Here is a 20,182-nt window from a genome sequence, read left to right on the forward strand (position 1 = left end):
GCTGTCGCTTTATCAGCCTAAGTCATTTTATTGGACTGTAGCTAGCGTAGCTAGCAGAAGACTCTAATAAGGTTAAATAGCACTTCCTGAACGTTCTCAGAGGGCGACGGAAGTAGTTGCTGAAACAAGGTAGGCGGTGCCTGAGGCATCCAATGACAAGCGGTTCCTTGAGAAGGAGGGGGGGTACTCCTTAAAAGCGTTGTCCAATGAAAATTACCAACGCCAGACACCGAGACAGCGCCGGGGCGGAGGGGACGATGGAGAATTTCACGGCACTGTTCGGGGCTCAGGCTGACCCACCACCGCCCCCCACCGCACTCGGCTTCGGACCAGGAAAGCCTCCACCCCCGCCACCGCCTCCTCCGGGCGGGGGACCCGGCACGGCTCCGCCTCCCACTGCGGCCACGGCCCCTCCCGGCGCAGACAAGTCAGGAGCTGGCTGTGGCCCTTTTTACCTCATGAGGGAACTGCCAGGTGAGTACTCGGCCTTGCCAAAGCCAGCCAATCAAATCTTAGAGAGGAGGTGTTGGGCGTGGCTCTCAGCCGGCTAACGGAGGTGCGAGGTAACCTAGGCAACGCATACCCGGACTGTGGAGCCCTAAGTCGAAAGGGCTGTTAGGATTCACAAGCAGAGAGATGACTTGAATTCAACCAGGATGAGTTGAATTCAACCAAAGGGATGAATGGCGGGGAGTGGGGTAGTGCATCTCCGTGACTGTCTTTTGCACCATGTCCAGGCTCTGTTCCTGACACTGGTTTATGTCGCCCTAAAAAATGATCTAGGGCTGGGCGCAGTGGTTCACGCCTGTAATCCCAACACCCTGGGAGGCGGAGGCGGGTGAATCACCTAAGGTCAGGAGTTCGAGACCAGCCTGGCCAACATGATGCAACTCTGTCTCTACTAAAAATACAAAAATTACTTGGGCGTGGTGGCGTATACCTTTAATTCCAGCTCTCGGAACCCGGGAGGCTGAGGTTGCAGTGAGCCGGGATTGCTCCACTGCACTCCAGCCTGGGCTATAGAACGAGACTCCGTCTCAAAACAAAAACAAACAAACAAAATCAACAGTTTGAGTTTGGAACTTGAGTGGCCTGATTTAATATCTTTGGGGACCCAAAGTTTTAGTTACAAGTCTCCCACAGATTTGCTGTGGGTTTGGGGCAAGTGCCACTCTTCCTTCCAAGGTTTCCGCGTTTCCTGATCTCATCAAAGAAGGGGTAAGAATCGAACCAAACTCTTTTCATTGAAAAAATTATTTTGTTGAGTACCTATGTACCAAGCACTTTTCTAAATGCTGGAGATACAGTTGTGAACAAGACTGACAAGATGCTTGCCTTTTTTGGAATGTACATTTCAGTGTAGGAGGCACTGTAAACAAGATAATGTCAGAGAGTGGTTAATGCTAGGAAGAGAAAACACGATAAAGAATTGAAGGTGGCCAGGCGCGTTGCTCACGCCTGTAATCCCAGCGCTTTGGGAGGCCGAGGCTTAAGGATCCCTTGAGCCCAGGAGTTTGAGACCAGCCTGGGCAACATGTTGAGACCAGTCTCTACAAAACATAGAAGATTAGCCGGCCGTGGTAGTGCTTGCCTGTAGTCCCAGCTACTCAGGAGACTAAGGGAGGAGAATTGCTTGAACACAGGAGGTCGAGGCTGCAGTGAACCAAGATTGTGCCACTGCACTCCAGCCTGGGCAACAGATGAGACCCTGTCTCTTAAAAGAAAAAAAAAAAATTGAGGGGCAGAACTACTTTAGTTAGAGTGGCCAGAGATGCTCTCTCCACGTAGCTAACATTTGAACTAAAATGTAAGCATAGACAAAGGGCCAGCCAGCTATGGACAGGAGGGAGAGATAATTCTAGATACAGGAAATGAGGTCAGAAACCCTGATGTGAGAAAAAGCTTAGAATATCTGAGGGACAGAAAATCAGTTGGACTCCAGTGAAGTGAACAAAAGGAAAGAATGTTAGGAGAGAGATGAAGCTGGGAGAGTTAGGCAGAGGGTTTTATAAAGCAATAAAGGCATTTAGATTGTAAATACAAAAGGAAGCCATTTAAAACAATTTTTTATAGAGACAAGGTCTCACTGTGTCACCCAGGCTGGACTGCAGTAGTACAGTCATAGCTCACTGTAACCTCCAATTCCTAGGCTCATGCTGTCCTCCCACCTCAGCCTCCCAAGTAGCTGGGACTACAGGCGCCCACCACCTCGCCCGGCTAGTTTTTCGTATTTTTTTTTTCAGTAGAGACGGGGTTTCACCGTATTAGCCAGGATGGTCTCGATCTCCTGACCTCGTGATCCGCCCGTCTCGGCCTCCCAAAGTGCTGGGATTACAGACTTGAGCCACCGCGCCCGGCCCCCAAGCTGGTCTTGAACTCCTGTCCAATGACAGTCCTCCCGCCTTGGCCACCCAAAGTGCTAGGATTGTAGGCCTGAGCCACTGTGCCTAGCCAAGGAAAGCCATTCTAACATAGGAACTTGGTCAAATGTACTTATTTAGAGAAGTAAATGGATACAGGGTGTTAGACGTAGAGCTGAAAAGCTAAATATAGGGCCAGGCACTGTGGCTAACGCCAGTAATCCCAGCACTTTGGGAGGCTGAGGTGGGAGGACTACTTGAGCCCAAAAGTTTGAGACCAGCCTGGGCAATATAATGAGACCCCATCTCTACAAAAAATAAAAGTAAATTAGCTAGGGATAGCAGCGTACACCTGTAGTCTCAGCTACTTAGGAAGCTGAGGTGATAGAATCACTTGAGCCCAGGAAGTTGAGGCTGCAGTTGAGTGGAGTACAGTGCCACTGCGCTCCAGCTTAGATGATAGAGGAAGAAGCTGTCTCAGTTAAAAATATATATTGTATATAGAAGTGAAGGAGATAGAGGAATTGATGCCTTTTTAAGTTTTCAGCTTGAATAATTGGGTGTATGGGTACAGAGACCTGGAAGATGAGGAAGGAACAAGTTTGAAGAGGTGGAAATCAAGAGTTGTTTTGGACATGTTTGGTCTCCAAGATGCTGCCTTTCTCTTTTTTTTTTTTTCCTGAGACAGAGTTTTGCTCTTGTTGTGCAGGCTGGAGTGCAATGGCGCAATCTCAGCTCACTGAAACCTCCGCCTCCCAGGTTCAGGTGATTCTTCTGCCTCAGCCTCCCGAGTTGCTGGGATTACAGGCGTGCGCCCCCACACCCAGCTAATTTTTTATTTTTAGTAGAGACGGGGTTTCTCCCTGTTGGTCAGGCTGGTCTCAAACTCCCGACCTCAGGTGATCCACCCACCTTGGCCTCCCAAAGTGCCAGGATTACAGGTGTGAGCCACCGCGCCCGGCCTCCCAGATGCCTTTCATTGTCTCAAGTCTTATTTCTGCATCATGACTGAGGGAAGTAGCGACAAATATTGGTATGGTACTTCAAAGTTCACAACACACTTATATGAAGTAGTATTTAATACTTAGAATAGCCCTTTGAGGTAGCATTATTATCTACATTTTATAATTGAAAAAACTGAAACATGGAGAAGTTGACATCCCTTTGATTAGTTAGTGGTTGATGTCCACCAGCAGTTTCTTTTAATCTTTCTTTTGCCTTCCCTATTCTGATTGTAGCTATTTGTATCAGTTAGTTGACAGATTGAATATCTGTTCTGGGCAAATGCTGAGTGTATGAGGAGGGTGAGATGGAGAGAGAGATTAGTAATGCTGGTCATTGCTTTTCAAGGAGTTTAGTTAGGAATGTAAAATTTGTGGTTTAAGGATAGTGACTATATTTCCTGTCAACTCCATCTCATTTTGTGCTCATACCTCACAACAGCAATTAACAATATCTTAGCCATCAATATAAAGAACTATCTAATGGTTTTCAAAGTGTGTTGCTATCCAAAATGACAGTAAGAATAAAATGTCACTTGAGCTAGACCTTGAATAATTCATGTTGGTGAAGAAAAATTAGGAAGAATTTTCCTAAAATGAAATAATGTGAGCGGTGTATTTTTGAGGCGATAGGGAGATTCATTTGGACAGATCAGAAAGTTTGCATAGAGGAGTAGTGGTTGATGAGGCCCCAAAGCTAAGTTGGAGTAAGATGTAATTAGCCTTGAGTGCCAGTCAAAAGGAATTTGAGCATTCTCCTGAGGGCAAAAAGAAACCATTAAGATTTGTGAACCGAGGAGTACTGCTTTCCAAAAATATCTGGAACATGTGGGTGCCATGGATTGAAATAGAGAAGCCATGAGTGATGTTGGCAAGGTTTGGAATTTCAAAACAGAAAAAAATTCTTTTTTTTTTAATCTTGTTGGGCAGGGTGGTTCATGCCTGTAATCCTAGCACTTTGGGAGGCCGAGGCAGGCAGATTGTTTGAGTCTAGGAGTTCAAGACCAGTCTGGGCAACATAGGGAGACCCCTGTCTCTACAAAAAGTATAAAAATTAGCCCAGCATGGCAGTGTATACATGTAGTTCCAGCTACTTGGGAGGCTGAGGCAGGAAAATAGTTTGAGCCCAGGATGCAGAGATTACAGTGAGCCAAGATCATGCCATTGCACTCCAGCCTGGGTGACAGAGCGATACCATCTCAAAAAATAAATAAATAAAAATTAAAAATAATGCTTGTAGAATAGTCGAAACTGGAATTTGAACTCTCAAGTTTAGAAAAAACCCAGACTGCCTTCTCACCTGGGTCTTAAGGATAACTATCTGGACAGAGGAGAGCTGGCGGAGCAGGGGAAATTCAGAAGATTGTAATGGCAAGAGGCAGTCCCCAGAGTTATGAGGAGAGATACTGTGACATTGGGTCTCCTGCCATTACCCTCGCTCAGTCTGCTGAGTTGTTTGGTGGTAAAGGGAAGGAAAAGGGTGAAATAAGGCCTAGCGGTATAGAGGGAAAGTGTCTTGTTTATTTAATAAGTATTTATTAAGCACCTAATTGTGTACTGTACTAGGCACTAGCGATACGTGAATGAACAAGACATTGTGCCTCCAAGGAGCTTACAGTTCAGTACCTGTTTTCCCGAGTGAATGATTATAAACAAGCCATTTTGTCATTTGTACCCTCTGTGTCTATCATAATTACAAATGAAGTTGTAGTTAGCCATTTCTTCCTTATTAAGTTACTAATAAATGTATATATTTTTTAAAAAGTCAGCCATGCAATATTTATATAGATAGTGCCTTGCACATATATAATACTTTTTTTTGAGGTGGAATCTGACTCTCCCACCCAGGCCAGAGTGCAGTGGTGCAAACTCGGCTCACTGCAACTTCCGCCTTCCGGGTTCAAGCAGTTCTCCTGCCTCAGCCTCCCAAGTAGCTGTGACTACAGGCGCATGCCACCACACCCAGCTAATTTTTGTATTTTTAGTAGAGATGAGGTTTCACCATGTTGGCCAGGCTGGTCTCAAACTCCTGACCTCAAGTGATCTGCCTTCCTTGGCCTCCCAAAGTGCTGGGATTACAGGCATGAACCACTGTGCCAGGCCTGATACTTTATGCTTTTTAGTATATTTTCATTTGAACCTTGGGATAAAATGATGTGTATGTAAGATAGCTATTATTCCATTCCACAGATAAGAGGAAACTGAGGCATGGAGGACAGCCAGAATAATTCTAGTTGCCTGACTTGTTTTTTTGTTTTTTGAGACAGGGTCTCACTCTCACACCCAGACTGGAGTGCAGCGGCCTGATCTCAGCTCACTGCAACCTCCGTCTCGCAGGGATTACAGGTGTGCGCCACTATTGCCCAGGCTGGTCTTGAACTCCTGACCGCCTCGGTTTCCCAAAGTGCTGGGATTACAGGCATGAGCCACCTCACCTGGTCATTAGTTGACTGACTTCTAATAAAACATTTCTTCCTGGACGTGCATGGTGGCTCACACCTGTAATCCCAGCACTTTGGGAAGCCGAGGCGGGTGGATCACTTGAGGTCAGGAGTTCAAGACCAGCCTAGCCAACATGATGAAACCCCATCTCTACTAAAAAAAAAAACACACAAAAATTAGCCAGGCATGGTGGTGCGTGCATGTAATCCCAGCTACTTGGGAGGCTGAGGTGGGAGAATCGTTTGAACCCGGGAGGTGGAGGTTGCAGTGAGCCAAGATCGTACCCCGCTGCACTCCAGCCTAGGCAACAGAGCAAAACTCCCGTCTCAAAAACAAAAAACATTTATTCCTTTTAGGCAAGGCATCATACTCAGTATCATGAGGAAGAATAAAGATGTTGGTAACAATTTAGGCAGTGGTAGCTAGAAAAATCTCCTGGTTCTTTTCTTATGTAAAGGTGATTAGTGTTTCTTGCTGGTACAAAAATATGTCCTTGACAAGACCCTTAAGTCACTGGGTCATATTTGGCCCCCTTAGCATGGTTGTAGCTAAGCTGTGAGGTAGTATTTTCCTGGCTGTGTCAGAGAATATTATTTTTCACTAGTACATTTTATGAGAAGCACTCAGAACAGCATTTACCATGAAGCAAGCATCATGTAAATCAACTCTAGTTAATCTAAGAGAGTAGAGTGTCTCCTTCATTGGGCTAGAGCAGTTCCTGTCTCTGCCCTGTTGGATTTTTGCCTGTTTTTCCCCTTCCCATTGGAAGCTACCATTGTGTTGTATTATATTTTCATGTTATTTACTTTTGCTGTGTTTTTCTTTTTTTTTCTGAGACAAGAGTCTCACTGTCGCCCAGGCTGGAGTGCAGTGGCGCAATCTCAGCTCACTGCAACCTCCACCTCCCAGGTTCAAGTGATTCTCCTGCCTCAGCCTACTAAATAGCCGGGTACAGGTACATGCTACCACACCCAGCTAATTTTTTGTATGTTTAGTAGAGACAAGGTTTCACCGTGTTAGCCAGGATGGTCTCAATCTCCTGACCTCATGATCCACCCACCTCGGCCTCCCAAAGTTCTGGGATTACAGGCAAGAGCCACCGTGACCGGCCTGCTCTGTTTCTTTAAAAATAAATTTTAAATTTTAAAATCTGCACTTAAAAATTCCTTATTTAGGTTAATATATAGTCCTTCACTCCCTGGGTCTACTTTGAAGACTGATCTTTTTTTATTTTTATTCTGCGTTGTCTAGGTAGCACAGAGCTGACGGGCAGCACGAATCTGATCACACACTACAACTTGGAACAAGCCTATAATAAATTCTGTGGGAAGAAGGTGAAGGAGAAGCTAAGTAACTTCCTGCCTGACCTGCCAGGGATGATTGATTTGCCTGGTTCCCATGATAACAGCAGCCTCCGCTCTCTCATTGAGAAGCCCCCTATTCTCAGTAGCTCTTTTAATCCTATCACAGGGACCATGCTGGCCGGCTTCCGCCTCCACACTGGCCCGGTGAGTCCTGTTGGAGGAAGAAGGCAAATGGGGAGGCCTAAACATGGAGATGGTTTTTCTGTCCAAGTCTGTTCCTTCATAATGGAGCAGAACGGATGATAGGAGCAGGAGAGATTTCCTCCCTCTACTCACCTGGACCTTCCTTTGGTTCCTTCAGTTGCCAGAGCAGTGTCGTCTGATGCATATTCAGCCTCCCAAGAAGAAGAATAAGCACAAGCATAAACAGAGCCGTACCCAGGATCCTGTCCCCCCAGGTAAGAAGCAGTTCTATTCAAACCAAAAAAAAAAAAACCTGACCTGAATCTGGTTTGAACTTCCACAGGTAAACCCAGTTAAGTTCAGTATGGAGCTCTGGACTCCTAAATTCCCCTGAAGAAGAAACCAATGTACTGTGGTCTCTTGGGACTTGGGACAGGGACTGTAGCAGCACCTCTGTATCCCTTCTGGCCATTTGGACAAAAGCAGTTGCCCTGACTTGGGATTTTCCTGTAGTTTTCAGTGGTTCATAACAGCAGAGGATTTTGAGCTTTACAGGTGATAGGTACCTAATGTCTCCTACAGAAACACCATCTGATTCAGATCACAAGAAGAAGAAAAAGAAAAAAGAAGAGGATCCTGAACGGAAAAGGAAGAAGAAAGAGAAGAAGAAAAAGAAGGTAGAGTAGAGGCCTATTGCTACAACCCAGTGAGTTTCCCTAGATCTCACCCCTGTCCTAAATACCCTAAAGAGTTCTTTGCCTCAGGTTGGACCCAAAATTGAAAACCCAAGGCAGGTTGCAGGTTTCTCCTGTACAGCTTGATCAAAGCCAAGGCTAGTTCCTAGTTGTTCTTACCCCTCCTTCTTTCTCTCCCAGAACCGGCATAGTCCAGACCACCCAGGTATGGGCAGCTCCCAAGCCAGCAGCAGCAGCAGCCTACGCTAACAGGACCACTGGACTCTTTGCCAGGATGGCTTTTCCTGCTGTACTGAACCTGCTGACAAAAGCTGCCTTCCAGGCTCCTGGACACTGCCTTGGGAGCATCCTGCAGCTGGGACAGAGACCAGCTCCTGTTGGGCTCAGTTGAGACTAAGTACATTAGGAGAGAGAGGGACATGCTTTTGTGGGCTTATCCCAGTTGGTTTTCTCATGGACATCTCCCAGGAAGCTTACAATTTTCTTCTCTCTCTCTTGTGCAAGTTGTCTGATTTAGGACTTGTTCTGTTTTTTCTTAAAAAAAAAAAAAATTACATTTATCAAACTGGCTGAAGTGTGACTGCTGTTAAGAGGTATGTGCCTTTCTGTGAGTCAGGATTTAAGACAAGGCATTGCTAAGACTTGAGGGGATTTGGGTCTTGTCATTACATTATGCAGGGAACCAACCAACATGAAAAATGACCCAAGCTTACTAATACTCCACAGCAGACACAGAACACTCTGCCTGTTATGTTGAGAACCAGGCGCCTGGGTGATCTCAGGCTCCATCTGAAGAGCTGATCCAGGTAGGGCTCAACCGTGTATTCTAGGTCAATTATGTGTTGAAACAGAATAGCCAACTGAAAACACATGGACGGTCACCCATGTATTTCAACAAGATTGGTTCTTAGGTCAGAAGCCTGTGATCTTTTGAAATGAACTTCTGGCAAGCAAAGGTAAATGCTTCTCTTCTCTTTACAGTAACTTTTGACCTGTTTCACTCCTCAGTTAAGACAGTAAAGTTACTTAGCTGATGCGCAAACATTTCTAAAACAGCAACAAAATGTAACCTAACCTATCAAAATGTTAGAAAAAAAGAAAAACCTTTAGTTTTTCCAGCTGGTTAGGTAACTGAAAACATTCATGAGAAAACTTGAATTAATGTAACCTGACTTTAAATTTAACACACAGTTAAAATCTGTTGCTGTGAAAGCCAAGGTTGTTCCTGAATCAGTGGGTGGAAAACCACTCATTCAACTAGTTTAAATCCAGATTTCAGAATAAGAGTTTGCTGGGGTTTTTTTGTTTGTTTGTTTGTTTTTTGACAGAGTCTCACTCTGTTACGCAGGAATGCAGTGGCATGATCTTGGCTCACTGCAACCTCTACCTCCTGGGTTCAAGTGATTTTTGTACCTCAGCCTCCCAAGTGGCTGGGACTACAAATGCGTGCCACCATGCCTGGCTAATTTTTGTTTTTTATATATATATATATATATATATATATATATATTTTTTTTTTTTTTTAATTTTGGAGACAGTCTTGCTCTGTCACCCACGCTGGAGTGCAGTAGTGCAATCTCAGCTCACTGCAACCTGTGCCTCCTGGGTTCAAGTGATTCTCTCACCTCAGCCTCCCAAATAACCAGGATTATAGGTACCCATGACCAACACCCAGCTCATTTTTGCATTTTTAGTATAGATGGGGTTTCACCATGTTGTCCAGGCTGGTCTTGAACTCCTGACCTCAAGTGATCTACCTACCTCAGCCTCCCAAAGTGCTGGGATTACAGGCGTGAGCCACCGCACCCAAATAAGAGTTTATATTCTTACATTTTGAGTAATTAAAGGGTTCTGGCCAACTGCTTGAGATTTAGTGTCTAAGGATACCTACTGAAAATTAAGAGCACAGCTTTTGTCCAATAGAAGACAGTCTATCTAATTGAACTGACACCAGTATCTAGTTAACCTGCTTTCAACAGGCTTTCATATCTATCTCACCTTTGGCTGTTTCCAAAATTAGCTTTACTTTCCAGAGACTAAATCCTGTATTAAAAAAACAACTGTAGGCTGGGCATGGTGGCTCATGCCTGTAATCCCAACGCTTTGGGAGGCCAAGGCAGGAGGATTGCTCAAGGCCAGAAGTTCGAGACCAGCCTGGGCAAAATTGGTCGAGAGCCCATCTCTTCTGAAAAAAAAAAAATAGCTAAGCATGGTGGCATGCCGCTCTAAGTCCTAGCTTCTCAGAAGGTTGAGGTGTGAAGACCCTTGAGGCCAGGAGTTTGAGGGTATAGTGATCTGATTGTGCCACTGCCCTCCAGCCTAAGCAACCAGAATGAGGTCCTGTCTCTTGAAAGAAAGAAGGAAACAACTTTTAAGAGTTCTCTAAGCTTTCAAATAACAGCTTTGGTGGTTTCAAGAGACTTTTTTTCCAGGTATTTTTTAATTAAATTACCCAAATAAAAACAGGACCTGTGGTTTTTAGAAATTGAGTCTCTATGTTGCCAAGGTTGGCCTGGAACTCCTGGGTTCATGTGATCCTCCTGCCTCAGCCTCCCTCAGTGCTGGGATTACAGGCATGAGCCACCACACTCGGTCTCTATTTTTTTAGTAGTTGTTGTTTTAAGTGGCTAATTTCATTATAGCCTTGCCTAAAGAAGGGCTGGGACCAGAGAAGCTTATGAGGTTGTCGCTGTGGTAACTTCCCACCAGAAATTGTTCACCTTGTCTCAACCAGACAAAATAACACAAGTCAGGGGGCGCTGGTTAGATCAGGATTTCTTTTTATTCCTCGTTGGTTTAAAATGGCTAATCAGAATAAAAAATAAAAGGGCCTCTTTGTGGAGGCTGGGATCTCCCCTATTTAGAGGTTAGAACCCAGGTATCCCCTCTACCCAGCACCACAGTGAGGTGGGCTGAGGGGTAACCCCCAAGGGACAATTGGAGGGGCCTAGGCCTGCCACTCCTTCTCTCTATCCCCCGTTTTTGGCATGTGATGAAAAATATTGCTTTTTGGATTCTTCTCTCCTGGCCTTGGATTTTAAAATCAAGTTAACTGTGTAAGCTAGGGGAGGCTCCAAGGGGCTAGTAGAAGGAGCCCACTCTAATCCCTCTCCCACAAGGAGGGGATTATCCAATATTGTTTGAGCTAGGCCAAGTTATTTTCCTGATCTCCCCCCACCACCAGTGTCTTGAAGTTTTGACCCCTTTCCTAGGGAAACTAAATGCCAATGAACCTAGAAAACTAATTCTCCTCTCCAAGTCCCTCCCTCTTGTGACCAAAATCCCAGACTCGCCTCTCCCCAGGCTTCTTCCTAATCACACTTAGCACCAACAGAGGATGCTATTTCCTTAGTAACTGGAACAAATGAGAGGGAACCACAGGGAAAAGACTGACGTCTCCCCTCTTTTCCTGCTGATCTGAGGAATGGGAAGAGTAAGATCCCCCTCTATATATGTATCCCTCCCTCATTTTCCCATCCCAGGATAGATATATAATTTCTTTGATATTTATAATATATATATATATATATATATTATATGTACACACACACCTGGTAACGCAGAAGAGGAAAAAAATAGAATCCGTAACAATAATAAAAAAAATTATTTCTGGTTTAAAAATGATCTGGTTCCCTCCAGGGTGAGCAATTGCACAAATGTCCACTGAGTCTGGTCCAGGGATCAAGGAAGGGAAGGTCTTAAAAGGAGGGGGTTGCTACCCCAGTCTCAGGGCCCCAACTCTCCGACTCCCCAAGTCCACTGCATTTTAGAAAACACTCCTCATCCTCTTGGAATTGGTGGTTTAAAAAATGTCCATGCAGGGGAGGGGAGCCCCTTGAGGGAAGGAAGGTGGCCACCTGGGGCCCTTTGGTGTAGGCGCAGAGGCGTTGGGGAGGGGAGGCGCCGAAGGCTCACACCGAAATCTCATAGGTGGTACCACCAACCCCTGACACCTTCTTGACTCCTCCCCTCGTGGGGCTACTGAGAGATGGCTGGCCTGGGCCAGGGGAGGCTGAGCCTAAGCTCTTGGGCTGCCCATTGGATTTGCTGTAGGCGGTCTTCAGCTGTACTTCATCTCTGGAAAGAAGAGACGAGAGAGGTGTCAGGAAATGGGACACAAAACATCGGAAAGGGAGACAGTTTCAAAGGTTCAGAGAAAAAAATGATGTTCTTTTCTATATCCATACTTTCTTACCCAAACGTTCCCCTTTATTGCCCTGCTTAAAAGAAGCCTGATTCCCAATGTCTCCTATTTACTACTACTCTCTAGTAACAGCTATAACATGTACTTACTCCCAGGCAAATACTTTTAGGAAGATAGGATTGTGGAAAAAGTATTAATCTTCAGTCTCTTAACAGGAATTGCCCATGAAGGCAGGTGGAGTCAAAGTGAAAATAAAGAGCTATCAGGATACCCCTGGGTCCACCTACATTAGGATGTACAAGAGAAGCCCTAATGGCTTTTGCAGAGCAGTATGCCAATTTGAAATTGGCTAAGGGTCAGGATAGTACTAATACTTACTTGGGTGTCAGTAATGGCTGCAAGGCCACTTCTTCTGTCTCAGAAACACCAGGTTGGGCTTTTTGGCTGCTGTAAGACATCGATCGGCCCAGGTATGAGGCCGTTGGGCCTGGTTCAGGGGACCCTACTCCCCGGCCCCTTAGCCCATCCGGCTTGCCAAAACGGGGGGCAGCTGGGCGTCCCAGTGGAGTCTTGCCCAAAGGTGATCTCTTTGAATCATCTGAGGAGGAACTAGTACGAGGGGCATGGCCTGAGCCTGGTGTTGACTGAATGCCTGAGTCCCCCAAGCCTGGTTCTTCCTCACGGCCTGGGAGTGGGGGTGACTGGCGCAGCAACTTCTCTCGTTCCTGGAGGGAGGCCACAATGTGGCGCGACAGATTGTCGTAACGGACTGGTGAGGGCTCTCGGTGTGTTGGGCCAGTTGGCACCAAACGTGGGTGTCTCTCAGCTTCCCGTTGCTGGGCCAGCCTGGCTGACAGGAAGGGAGAGGTATAGCCTAAAGGTGGGTCTGGCTCAGGCCCTGCCTGCACTGACTCAAAATCAGGGCTGTCTGAAGGTGTGAGCAAGCTGTCATAAGATAGGCTTCCATTGCGTGTCTGGTTGGCCAGGCTCTTATAGGAGGTGGAGGTGGTGCCCTCTGAACGAATGGATTGCAACTGGCCCAGCTCAAAGCCTGTGCCCTGGGCTGACTTGAGGCTGGAGGAGCGTGAGCCACTGGATAGTGGATCGAAGTGAAAACTTTTGCCAAAGGTAGGAGAACGGAAGCTCTCTGGTTCCAAGCTGGGCTCTGAGCGGTAGCTGGGATGACGGCTGCTCTCTGCAATTGAGGTTGGCTCCTTCAAGCTGTCCCCACGACTCAACTAAGGAAGAAAGTAAAGCAGGCTCTTAGTGCTCCTCTTGTGACAGAAGCTAGATCCCAGAGCCCAAGGAGTTGGGCAAAAAGAGTATTATGTGCCAGTAATATGCTTAGAACTCTTACATGCATTATGTGGGTTAATCCCTCAAGAAAAACTGAATTCAAACAAATATCATCTCATTTTCAGATACAGAAACCAAGGCGTACAAAGGTTAAGTATCTCGCCCATGGGCAGAACTGGGTTATAAACTCAGATCAAGCACTAATCTATTATGCTATATTGCCCAGTCTGATGAAGAACACAGTATCAAGGAGATTCAGTTCCACGAATGCCAACAATTAGTGAAATGTCCTTTGTTTTCTTCTCTTCCCTTCCCCTAATCTTTTTTTCCCAGAACAGTTGGCATGTATTTTGTGTGTATGTGTGTGTGTTTCTGAGGCACAGTCTCACCCTGTCGCCCAGTCTGGAGTGTGATGGCACAATCTTGGCTCACTTCAACCTCAGCCTCCCAGGTTCAAACGATTCTCCTGCCTCAGCTTCTCGAGTAGCTGGGATTACAGGCGCCCGCCACCATGCCCAGCTAATTTTTGTATTTTTAGTAGAGATAGGGTTTCACCATGTTGGCCAGGCTGGTCTCAAACTCCTGACCTCAGGTGGTCTGTCCACCTCGGCCTCCCAAGGTGCTGGGATTACAGCCTTGAGTCACCATGCTCGACCTTTTTTAAATTTTTTTTGAGGTGGAGCCTCACTCTGTCACCAGACTGGAATCCAGCGGTGGGATCTCGGCTCACTGCAGCCTCCCGAGTAGCTGGGACTACAGGTGCATACCACCACGTCCAGCTAACTTTTTTTTGTTTGTTTGAGACGGAGTCTCACTCTGTCGCCCAGACTGGAGTGCAGTGGTGCAATCTCGGCTCACTGCAACCTCTACCTCCCAGATTCAAGCGATTCTCCTGCCTCAGCCTCCTGAGTAGCTGGGATTACAGGTGCTCCACCACCACCACGCCCAGCTAATTTTTGTATTTATTTTTTTTTTGAGACAAGGTCTCAGGCTGGAGTACAGTGGCGCAATCCCAGCTAACTGCAAGCTCCGCCTCCCAGGTTCACGCCATTCTCCTGGCTCAGCCTCCCGAGTAGCTGGGACTACAGGCACCAGCCACCACGCCCGACTAATTTTTTTGTATTTTTAGTAGAGACAGGGTTTCACTGTGTTAGCCAGGATCGTCTTGATCTCCTGACCTCGTGATTCGCCTGCCTTGGCCTCCCAAAGTGCTGGGATTACAGGCGTGAGCCACTGCATCCCGCAATTTTTGTATTTTTAGTAGAGATGGGGTTTCACCATAGTGGCCAGGTTGGTCTCGAACTCCTGACCTTGTGATCCACCATGCCTGGCCTAATTTTTGTATTTTCAGTAGAGATGGAGTTTCACCACATTGGCCAGGATGGTCTCAATCTCTTGACCTTGTGATCCGCCCACCTTGGCCTCCCAAAGTGCTGGGATTATAGGTATGAGCCACTGTGTCCAGTCAGTTGGCATGTTATTACCCCACCTCTTAGAATACTCAGTACCTTGGCGCTGGAGGAATGCGGCATGGCAGCTGATGTACTGCTGCTACTGTAACCCGGCCGATACTTGTACATGGTAGGTGTCGGGGGGCTGTCCTTGCCCAGTAAGCTGCTATCTGCAAGAAAAAAGGCCAAGGGGGCACTACTTTACCAGCGGTGTTTTGGTTTAAGAGACAGGGTCTCATTCTGCTGTCCACGCTGGAGTGCAGTGGCACGATTATAGCTCACTGGAGCCTTGAACTCCTGGGCTCCCACCTCAGCCTGAGTAGCTGGATTGCAGACATACGCCACCATGCCCAGCTAATTTTTTTTTTATTTTTTTTTGTAGAGATAGTCTTGCTATGTTGTCCAGGGTGGTCTTGAACTCCTGGGCTCAAGCAGTCCTCCTGCATTGGCCTCCCAAAGTGCTGGCATCACAGGTGTGAGCCACTGTGTCTAGCCTATGAGTGGTTCACTTTATCTGCCTAGGGTTCCTTAAGTACAGGGAGAGGACAAGGTAGGGATATACCCTTCGCTGAAATCAAGACTAAAGACTTAAACCAGCCCAGAACTCAGGGTGGGTAAATGCACCAAAAAGGTCCTATGATGTTCTCTGGTCTGCCTAGAGGCTGACCATTTTCCCGGCAAAAGTCCCATTCACTGCCAATAGCTAAATGGCATCTCTTCTCTTCCAGTTGCAAAGTGGCACAAGTACCACCTGTTGGGTATTTAAAGTCACAACACAAATAATATCTCCCAGCCCTTGCATGTCCTCTAAAGCTCATAACCTTCTCAATCCTGCCCCTAGTTCTAGTATCTTACAAATCAAGGCAGCCCTTACCCTCATTAGTAGCCAGGCCAAGGTGTGTTCGCAGCCCCGTATAACGGCTCAAGTCTGGCTTAGGAGGAGGTGGAGGTTCAGCATCTGCAGACTGGCTCTCTGTTATCTCCAGGCTTCCCTTAGACTGGATTGATGAGGGGAGGGAAAAGTCAGATTTGGAAATTGAGCATTACGGCAACTCAAAGTATTAAATTGGTATAAGATAGAGGTATTTGGGAGTCAATTCTCATGTATTTCTTTTTTCTTTTTTCTTTTGAGACAAGGTCTCACTCTTGCCCAGGCTGGAGTACAGTGGCACGCACGATCATGGCTCACTGCAGCCTGCAACTCTTAGGCTCAAGTGCTCCTTGAGCCTTCAGCCTTCAGCCTTCAACCTCAGCCTCCCAAGTAGCTGGGATTACAGGTACATGCCACCTCACCCAGTTAATTTATTTTACTTCATTTTGTAGAGACGGGGGGTCTCGCCATGTTGCCCAAGCTGGTCTTGAACCCCTAACCTCAAGCAGTACCACCCCACTTTGGCCCACCCATGTTGGGATTATAGACATGAGCCACTGCCTATCATATATTTCTAAACCAGACTGGAAGACAAGGCACAAGAATCAGTTTGGGTATAGTATTAGATGAAGAAAATTTTTTTGTTTTTTTTTTAAATGGAGTCTTGCTCAGTCACCCAGGCTGGAGTGCAGTGGCGTGATCTTGGCTCACTGCAACCTCTGGCTTGCAGGTTCAAGCAGTTCTCATGCCTCAGCCTCCCAAGCAGCTAGGATTATAGGCATGTGCCACCATGCCTGGCTAATTTTTTTTTTTTTTTTTTTTTTTGAGATGGAGTTTCGCTCTTGTTGCCCATGCTGGAGTGCAACAGGCATGATCTTGGCTCACTGCAACCTCCACCTCCCAGCTTCAAGCAATTCTCCTGCCTCAGCCTCCCAAGTATCTGGGATTACAGGCAAGGGCCACCACGCCCAACTAATTTTATATTTTTAATAGAGATGGGGTTTCTCCATGTTGGTCAGGCTGGTCTTGAGCTCCTGACCTCAGATGATCAACCCACCTCAGCCTCCCAAAGTGCTGGGATTACAGGCGTGAGCCACTGTGCTCAGCCAGAAAAGTTTTCTATTTTTTATTTTAGTCTGTTTTAGAGATGGAGTCTCGCTATGTTGTCCAGGCTGAGCTCCTGAACTCAAGCGATCTTCCCACCTCAGCCTCGCAAAGTGCTGGGATTATAGGCATGAGTTACTGTACCCGGCAGAAGAAAGGTTTAAAAAAGGTTTTAATTCTGTCACTTATTTGCCCATTTAAACCAACAACTACTTGTTTAGCTCCTACCATCTAGCTGTAAGCTGCTAAGTCCTATGAAGACATGGAAATTAATGAATTCATTTTTTATTGTTAATGAACTTAAAGTCTAATGTAGGGCCAGGTGCAGTGGCTCACGCCTGTAATTCCAGCATTTTGGGAGGCTGAGGGAGGTGGATCACTTCAGGTCAGGAGTTCGAGACCAGCCTGGCCAACATAGGAAAACCCTGCCTCTACCAAAAATACAAAAATTAGCAGGGCGTGGTGGCATGCGCCTGTAGTCCCAGCTACTTGGGTGGCTGAGGCATGAGAATCGTTTGAACCTGGGAGGAAGAGGTTGCAGTGAGCTGAGATCATACCACAGGAGTCCAGCCTGGGTAACAGACCAAGACTTCTGCTCAAAAAAAGAAAAAATCCAATGTAGAAAACAAGATTTATATTGAAGTAATTTTAACACAAATCAGTAAGTGATAAACACTGTAAGAAATATGGGCCAGGCGCAGCGGCTCATGACTGTAATCCCAGTACTTTGGGAGGCCGAGGTGGGCGGATCACCTGAGGTCAGGGGGTCGAGACCAGCCTGGCCAACATGGCAAAACCCCATCTCTACTAAAAATACAAAAATTAGCCAGGCAAGGTGGCAGGCACCTGTAATCCCAGCTACTCTGGAGGCTGAGGCAGGAGAATTGCTTGAACACAGGAGGCACAGTTTGCAGTGAGCCGAGATTGCACCACTGTACTCCAGCCTGGGCAACAGAGCAAGACTCTGTCTCAAAAGAAAAAAAAAAAAGCAAACTAAAGCAAGCTTCCGTCCCTTTGCCTTGAGTTAGATTTCCATGTTATCTAGCTTGACTTCCCTAAATTCCTCACCTTTGTTCTCCTCAGCTCTCCCTGGATGCCATTATCCATGATCTTCACAGTTATCTGCCCATCTGAAACTTCTGGTCGAAGGAAGGGAGGTCTGATTACAATTGTCTTCTCTTTCTTTGGTCTCCCCAAATACCTACGTGTCAAGAGAGAGAGCTTTCATTCATTTATTTTCAAGTATCTACAGTTTGCGTAAAGCATTTTTATTAGGTTGGTGCAAAAGTAATTGCAGTTTTGGTCATCACTTACTTAGCAATAAACAGATTTCTTTGATTCTGTGAAGGACTGAAGCAAGACTAGGCCTTTCTGAGCAGATACCTAGCTCAAGGAAAGCACTTTAGAGTGTATCTTATTCACTTTCAATTTTCAAAGGAGATTTACCTTAATACCTGAAGAATATCAATGGAATTCACAGTGTCCACTAAAGCAGGGGTCCCCAACCCCTGGGCCGCAGACCAGTACCGGTTCATGGCCTGTTAGGAACTGGGCCACACAGCAGGAGGTGAGCAGTGGGCCAGCGAGCATTACCACCTAAGCTCCACCTCCTGTCAGATCAGTGGAGGCATGAGATTCTCCTAGGAGCGCAAACCCTAGAACCCTGTTGTAAACTACACATGCAAGGGATCTAGGTTGTATGTGTGTGATCTCAGCTCACTGCAACTTCTGCCTCCCGGGTTCAGGCTATTCTCCTGCCTCAGCCTCCCAAGTAGCTGGGATTACAGGTGCCTGCCATCTTGCCCGGCTAATTTTTGTATTTTTAGTAGAGACGGGGTTTCACTATATTGGCCAGGCTGCACTCAAACTTCTGACCTCAAGTGATTCACCCACCTTGGCCTCCCAAAGTGCTGGGATTACAGGTGTAAGCCACCACACCCAGCCATAAGAATCTAATGCCTCATGATCTGAGGTAGAACAGTTTCATCCTGAAACCACCCTGCCCTAGCCCCCATCTCTGGAAATACCGTCTCCCATCAAACTGGTCCCTGCTGCCAAAAAGGTTAGGGACCACTGTAAAGGACGGTCATGTAGGTACTTACCATTCTAAGACAGAGAACCCTTCCTAAAGGCTGTCTCCCACCAGATCCCTCCTTTACCAGAACAAGCCCAAAGAAGATAAAAGTTCTGACCAATGGTAAACACTAGACCAAAGGGATAGGTGTACCTGGGTGCTGGAGAACTGCAGAGAACACGGCTGACATTGTTACAGCAGCCATTGGTGAAGGGGTTCACACCTCCCCGGAATTTACCCGTAACCTAGAGGGAGGAAAAAAATACCAGGTTAGAAGATGAGACCTTGACTTCCAAAGGCCAAAATACAAATCTATTACAAATTATTGTGCACTCACTATCTGAGGGATACGCAAATGAGTAAAACACAAGAAATTTATATATGTTATGGTTAAGAGCAGGGAATCTACAGTCAGAGTCCTTAGTTCAAATCCTAGGTCTACCTCATGGTTGCTGACCCAAAACCTCAGTTTCCTCATACAAAATGGGATAGCTTTCTAAATATTGAAAACTAAGATAAAGAATAAGTAATTAAGGGCTGGGCATGGTGGCTCACACCTGTAATCCCAGCACTTTGGGAGGCTGAAGCAAGTGGATCACCTGAGGTCAGGAATTCGAGACCAACCTGGCCAACATGGCAAAACCCGTCTCTACTATAAAAAGATATAAAAATTAGCTGGGCGTGCTGTCAGGCACCTGCAATCCCAGCTACTTGGGTAGCGGAGGCAGGAGAATTGCTTGAAGCCAGGAGGCAGAGGTTGCAGTGAGCCGAGATCCTGCCACTGCGCCCCAGCCACTGGGCTCCCGCCTGGGTGACAGAGCGATACTCCGTCTCAAAAAAGAAAAAAAAAGCAATTAAGGTTAGCTACTATTATATGCACAAAAATCATTGCTTTCCTGTAAGCAGCACTATAAGTTTCTTAAGGGCTAGCCCAACTCTTTTGTTGTTTCTATAAACTGAGAGCCTAAATTCTCCAGTATCCAGTGGGCATACAGTAAATGTCTGTTAACTAAGAAATGGCTCTATTCTTTTTTTTTTTTTTTTGCAGGAAGATCTTAAATACATGCATATGATGAGCATATATATACATATACATATATGTCTTGCCACACTTTAAACTATTAATATAATTTTTGACAAACTAAATAAAGAATACTATTATTTGGATACCAAGTTCTATGGTGAGTATTGTTTAAAAAACTATCATCTTATTCTTTATGCTATATTGTCTAATTTCAGTTTGGTTTGGATCTCTCA

General features: G+C 46.1%; 2 protein-coding genes across 4 annotated transcripts in view; one reads left to right on the plus strand and one right to left on the minus strand.

Annotated features, from left to right (window-relative positions):
• Positions 1-120: 120 nt before the first annotated feature.
• MED19 (mediator complex subunit 19) lies at positions 121-8,554 on the plus strand. Its single transcript, XM_023215565.1, has 5 exons — positions 121-474; positions 7,055-7,311; positions 7,469-7,565; positions 7,873-7,967; positions 8,166-8,554. Exons 1-5 carry the CDS (start codon positions 207-209, stop codon positions 8,232-8,234), a joined length of 786 nt encoding a protein of 261 aa, XP_023071333.1. The 5' UTR covers positions 121-206; the 3' UTR covers positions 8,235-8,554.
• Positions 8,555-10,744: 2,190 nt separating this feature from the next.
• ZDHHC5 (zinc finger DHHC-type palmitoyltransferase 5) overlaps positions 10,745-20,182 on the minus strand; it is a 34,364-nt gene continuing 24,926 nt past the window's right edge. For 2 of the 3 annotated variants that reach the window (XM_023215567.2, XM_023215568.3), the window contains exons 7-12: positions 19,079-19,170; positions 17,920-18,052; positions 15,751-15,874; positions 14,934-15,046; positions 12,508-13,367; positions 11,493-12,062 (exon numbers count right to left, since the gene is read on the minus strand). In XM_023215567.2, coding sequence (XP_023071335.2) covers positions 11,897-12,062; positions 12,508-13,367; positions 14,934-15,046; positions 15,751-15,874; positions 17,920-18,052; positions 19,079-19,170 — 1,488 coding nt within the window. In that variant the 3' untranslated portion in view covers positions 11,493-11,896. Of the gene's footprint in view, positions 12,063-12,507; positions 13,368-14,933; positions 15,047-15,750; positions 15,875-17,919; positions 18,053-19,078; positions 19,171-20,182 lie in introns of all 3 variants that reach the window. The other variant, XM_023215566.3, reaches the window with a different exon arrangement.

The sequence above is a fragment of the Piliocolobus tephrosceles genome, chromosome 13, assembly GCF_002776525.5.
Source record: "Piliocolobus tephrosceles isolate RC106 chromosome 13, ASM277652v3, whole genome shotgun sequence".
Taxonomy (NCBI): domain Eukaryota; kingdom Metazoa; phylum Chordata; class Mammalia; order Primates; family Cercopithecidae; genus Piliocolobus; species Piliocolobus tephrosceles.

Bases quoted from the DNA above. Each gene is read 5' to 3' on its own strand.
- MED19 (XM_023215565.1), top strand. From the start codon at position 207: ATGAAAATTACCAACGCCAGACACCGAGACAGCGCCGGGGCGGAGGGG. The intron at 475-7,054 runs GTGAGTACTCGG...TGCGTTGTCTAG, and splicing joins CCTCATGAGGGAACTGCCAG to GTAGCACAGAGCTGACGGGC. The intron at 7,566-7,872 runs GTAAGAAGCAGT...TGTCTCCTACAG, and splicing joins CCAGGATCCTGTCCCCCCAG to AAACACCATCTGATTCAGAT.